This window comes from Rissa tridactyla, chromosome 2, assembly GCF_028500815.1.
Source record: "Rissa tridactyla isolate bRisTri1 chromosome 2, bRisTri1.patW.cur.20221130, whole genome shotgun sequence".
Lineage (NCBI taxonomy): Eukaryota > Metazoa > Chordata > Aves > Charadriiformes > Laridae > Rissa > Rissa tridactyla.
In genome coordinates this window covers 58,680,816-58,682,853 of record NC_071467.1, presented here as the reverse complement: position 1 = coordinate 58,682,853, position 2,038 = coordinate 58,680,816, and the positions used below count along the sequence as shown (strand labels likewise).

The following is a 2,038-nucleotide window of genomic DNA, read 5'->3' as shown; positions in this document are numbered from 1 at the left end:
GAAGTCTCTCACTAGTATCTAACATGCCTCAAAAGAATATCAGTATTTACAAATGTTCACATCTAAATTGAGGGCATTTTATTTCACCATCAAGTGTGGTGGTAAACACGTTACTGTCCTGGACAACAGTTTACCTTGGCATTGGTCTTATTTGTGTCTAATAATACTGCAAATCTTGTAAGAAATGCCAGACTTTCTCAAAGCAAACAGCTGGGCCAGTAAAGATTGCCAAACTCTTGAAGTCTGTCAAATCAGTTTCAGTAGATGTGGAATGCTCATTGGTAAAGAAAACTATATATTTTTTTTAAAATTGCTTTGAAGCTAGAAGAAAATTTACACTTTGTTTTCCTCTAAGGTTCAGCAAAGCCTGGAGGAGCTCTTATTTTATCGAAGCAAACTTTGCTCCAAACAAACATCTCTCTGATGATGATAAATGTTCGTTCCATTGCAATACGTGATATTTCATATGTCTATTTTTGCCATATCTGTGTGGTAAATTTCTTCTTGATATTTATGTTTCTACATGTTTTATTGTAGGAGAAATTCAAAACATTTCAGTTAAGCCTTGAAATTGCTCCAGATGAAGGAGAAAACCTTCATCGAAAGAAGAATGGTCTGACTGACAGATCAGCTTCAGAATAAAGCCAAGCCTGAGAAACAACAATCCAGAATCTTTCCACAATCAGAAGAAATGAGCACTGAGAGACCTTCCAACCTCATCAAACACCCAGGGCAGACAAGCATTGCTTCTCTCGAAAATATAAGTGATTTCTCCTTAAATGTCACTGACTGCACCCAGGTCGTGGTGCCAGAGGAAGTTTTTTTCACTGTTGCTGCTGCTGGAATACTGGAAAATCTGCTTGTCCTTATTGCTGTCATTAGGAATAAGAATTTGCACTTGCCCATGTACTTCTTCATTTGCAGTTTAGCCATTTCAGACATGTTAGGTAGCTTGTACAAAACTCTGGAGAACATCTTTATCATCTTGTGCAAAATGGGGTACCTCACACGTCGTGGGGACTTTGAGAAAAAGCTGGATGATGCCATGGATTCCATGTTCATTCTGTCTTTACTGGGGTCGATTTTCAGCTTGTTAGCTATTGCAGCAGACAGATACATCACTATCTTCTACGCTTTACGATACCATAATATCATGACACTAAGAAGGGCCTTGGTTATCTTGGCAATCATTTGGACATTCTGTGCTGGCAGTAGTATTGCCATTGCCCTCTTCTCCTACGAAGCAGCAACAGTCATTCCCTTCACCATCCTGTTCCCTTTAATGATGTTTTTTATACTGTGCCTCTATGTCCATATGTTCCTCCTGGCTCGATCTCATGCTAAAAAGATCGCCTCACTGCCAACCAGCACAGTCCATCAGAGAACTAACATGAAAGGAGCCATTACACTGACTATTTTCCTTGGAGTTTTCCTTTGCTGTTGGGCCCCCTTTGTTCTTCACATCCTGTTAGCAAGGTTTTGCCCACATAACCCTTACTGTGCCTGCTACATGTCCATTTTCCATGTGAATGGGACACTCATAATGTGCAATGCGATCATCGACCCTATGATTTTTGCATTCCGAAGCCGAGAATTACGGAGTACATTTAAGAAGATGTTCTGCTGTGCCAGGTCAAACTGGAACTGGTAAACGCTTCATGAAAAATGAAGATCGTAGAAGCACACCTATGGGGTGCTGTGAAACATCAGTTTGCAGAGTTAAAAATATTAACAATTATGCCCAAAGTAATACTATGCTTCTAGGATACTGCCAGTGATTTTCAGAGGGCTAACAAAGAATGCATAAAAACTAAGTATGCATACAAATCTTTGCTAATAGGACCTCCAGAAATATTACTGATTAAGTTAATTCTGCCAACAATTTTCATGCAAGTAAAAAAATAATTGTATCTTAACTATCTTTGTCATTTCAGAAAAATTCAAACATAAATCTTCTGCAGCAAGTATTGCATTACCCCAGAGATGAGTTTATGCCAACTCGTTTTGTTTCAGTAATTTCAATTTAAGGTGTACACTA

The 2,038-nt window shown here is 38.7% G+C and overlaps 1 protein-coding gene across 1 annotated transcript; it reads left to right on the top strand.

The window, feature by feature from the left end:
* Positions 1 to 691: 691 nt before the first annotated feature.
* Positions 692 to 1,651, top strand: MC2R (melanocortin 2 receptor). The gene has a single exon (XM_054192485.1). It carries the CDS (start codon positions 692 to 694, stop codon positions 1,649 to 1,651), a length of 960 nt encoding a protein of 319 aa, XP_054048460.1.
* The last annotated feature ends 387 nt before the right edge of the window (positions 1,652 to 2,038 follow it).